This window comes from Montipora capricornis, chromosome 6, assembly GCF_036669925.1.
Source record: "Montipora capricornis isolate CH-2021 chromosome 6, ASM3666992v2, whole genome shotgun sequence".
NCBI lineage: Eukaryota > Metazoa > Cnidaria > Anthozoa > Scleractinia > Acroporidae > Montipora > Montipora capricornis.
This window is the reverse complement of record NC_090888.1, coordinates 64,459,102-64,461,601: the sequence shown is the minus strand read 5'-3', so window position 1 is coordinate 64,461,601 and position 2,500 is coordinate 64,459,102. Positions and strand designations below refer to the sequence as shown.

The 2,500-nt window shown below is 43.0% G+C and overlaps 2 protein-coding genes across 2 annotated transcripts in view; one reads left to right on the top strand and one right to left on the bottom strand.

The window, feature by feature from the left end:
• The window catches only part of LOC138052873 (guanine nucleotide exchange protein smcr8a-like), a 40,568-nt gene extending 39,330 nt beyond the window's left edge, over positions 1–1,238 (bottom strand). Inside the window, exon 1 of the mRNA XM_068899463.1 lies at positions 861–1,238. Coding sequence (XP_068755564.1) covers positions 861–1,070 — 210 coding nt within the window. The 5' untranslated portion in view covers positions 1,071–1,238. The remainder of the gene's footprint in view (positions 1–860) is intronic.
• Positions 1,239–1,335: 97 nt separating this feature from the next.
• The window catches only part of LOC138052875 (CASP8-associated protein 2-like), an 8,830-nt gene continuing 7,665 nt past the window's right edge, over positions 1,336–2,500 (top strand). The window contains exon 1 of the mRNA XM_068899465.1: positions 1,336–1,465. Within this exon, the coding sequence (XP_068755566.1) occupies positions 1,384–1,465 (82 nt within the window). The 5' untranslated portion in view covers positions 1,336–1,383. The remainder of the gene's footprint in view (positions 1,466–2,500) is intronic.

Sequence of the window (2,500 nt, the reverse complement as noted above, 5' to 3'; positions counted from 1 at the left end):
ATCTTTGAAGGAATACTTCGCTTCTGAGGTGTGGCTGCCTTGGCTTTTGTTCTAGTTTTCAAACAGACACTGCATTTGTGTCCTGAGTCTTGTTCCCCTGTTTTGCGGCAGTGACAGGGTTGCTCCAATTTTGGATTCTCCTTGAATTACCTGTAGTTCAACCTTGGAGGCATCCATGTGTCTTCCGACAGTCTCTCTGTAACCTCAGACAGGTAGTATGCAAGTCTGGGTGAGTACCCTGTTTCTCAGGTTTGATCATTGTGTGTGGTTGGTGCTTGGTACTTCTTTGGGAGTTCAGTCCCTTGACAGCCCTGTTTGCAGGCCTGTCCTCCAAGCACCTTGGAGATCTTTTTGGTGGTGGCCGCTCACACGGTTGTCATGGTTACTTACACGCATGCGTGTGGATCCCACTGATTTGTCAGCATCTTCCCCATCTGTTGGTGATGAGTTTAACTCAGGCTCCCAACCTATTTCCCTCTTCTTCCCTCATGCCAAATTCTATGCGTAGTGTTACATTCCAAATGCAAACAATTATTATTAAAACCGTTTCAGAGATTCTTTATCATGACTACCCTGTATCTTAAACATTGGCACATTTAAGGCAATTACCAAAAAAAATCTTGCATAAGGAAGCATGCAAGAGTTAAATTCTTGCAGAGCTTCGTGTTGGCAAACTAATTGAAGGATGCTGAAAAACCTGCTCTGACGTAACCCCCACCCCTACGGTGCAACTGTGCATGAAACTCGTGACTCAATATTAGGACAGTTTATTCAATGTCATCTTCACTGTTGCGAGAAAATAACAACACACACCATTCATTTCCCCATATTTTGTCTCAAATGATTACAGATGTACTCACCACAGGTATAGGTCCTTCATTTTCTGAGAATTCAGCAATCAAAATGAAATCCCCATTAATTGGTGCCGTCCGCGCCCACGGGTTCTCGCCGAGGGATCTATTGCTCGCGAAACGAAAATTAGCTCCAAGCTTCTTTGTGCTAATATCACCTGTCTTCACGTCCCAGGCATCATTGCCTTTTGAATGTAAAGAATCGTAATGTCCGTGCATGGTGAGAATTCCTCAATCTCATTGCGCACAAAATTGCCGGAAGCAGACCACAGACATAAAAAGACAGATTGGTTAAGAAAGAACAGACGCGGCCTTATTGTCGGCTCCTCGCTTCAACGTTCACGTAAGCGTCGGTCGCGAAGCTCGCAATCACGCTGAACCTTCGACTTCCAACTGTGGAATATAGCGGAGAAGAAATTGCGCAAAATACAGCAGGAAGTCAACTTCACCCAACTTCGAAGTTGTTAACCTCGTCATCAAAACGAGGTGTTCTTGCAGGCGCCTGCCTTTTTCCTGCAGATCAGTTCGTAAAATGGCGATGAACGATGATTATGTCGAGAAAACAGAGGCATCTGACGGTAAAACAAATTCTTCGTTCATTGTCAAAGACGAGGGTGAGTGTGCAAAGTTACAGTTAATTGAATTACCCTCGCTGGTTACCAGAAATAAGGATTTAAGCTCTTATCTACCAATCCGTCGCTATGGACGTCGACCCCTTCAAATAGTTATTTCTTGAATTCCTTTAACTCTACAGTAATCCTTTTTTGCCAAGTGTATTCTTTTTAACATTCCTTTGTATGGTTCGACTCACAACTGTATTTGGTAAATCACATGACCAAAACAGAAAATGCCTAAAACCTCAGCGAGTTAACTATGTTTTTCACAATTTCTTAACGCAACAGCAGAGATGCCAACCTACGGAGATCTAAAATCTGGAGATTTTTTCCAGCCGGTCTCCCCTCCCCTCCCCCCTCGATCAACCTACCCACTCCCCCTCCCCTCCTTCCCCCCCCCCTTAAACACACCCACCCATCCCCCAGCAGCTCCTTCAGAATACAAGAATATTCTGCTGCCATTGTGAATTTGCAGGAAAACAGGGTACTTATGTCAAGAATTTTTCAGTATTGGTTAATCGGAGATCCAATCAAACAATCTCTGTACGGTGGTCAATTTACATCAACTCCGTTGATAAACCAAATTTTTGTATACTACTTCCCCACCGACGCAGCACCACAGTTTCTTTAGAAACTACCCCTTCATTCATTTATATAAATATGGCTATGATAGCTAAAGGAAGTCATTTTGTTTAGTTCTATTAACGTGTGTTTGAAACTCAGAGATGAAGAAGTGCATTAAGAAACAATGAAACGAATTTGAAAATATCGATTTTTTTTTAAATTTGGAGATGCAATTTGAGTCTAGCATGGAGAAACGTCTGTAAAAGGTTCAGAGTCGTTTTTATCCGGGAGATTTAATGACCCGTACGGGAGACCGGGAGATTCGTTCCGTATCCGGGAGACTCCCGGATAATCCGGGAGAGTTGGCACGTATGCAACAGTCTTATGAGAACATTCAGAATGATTTCCGTACAGGTCCCTATTTCATTATGCATGCAGAATAAATTAATTCTGCATTCGCTTGTTTTGTAG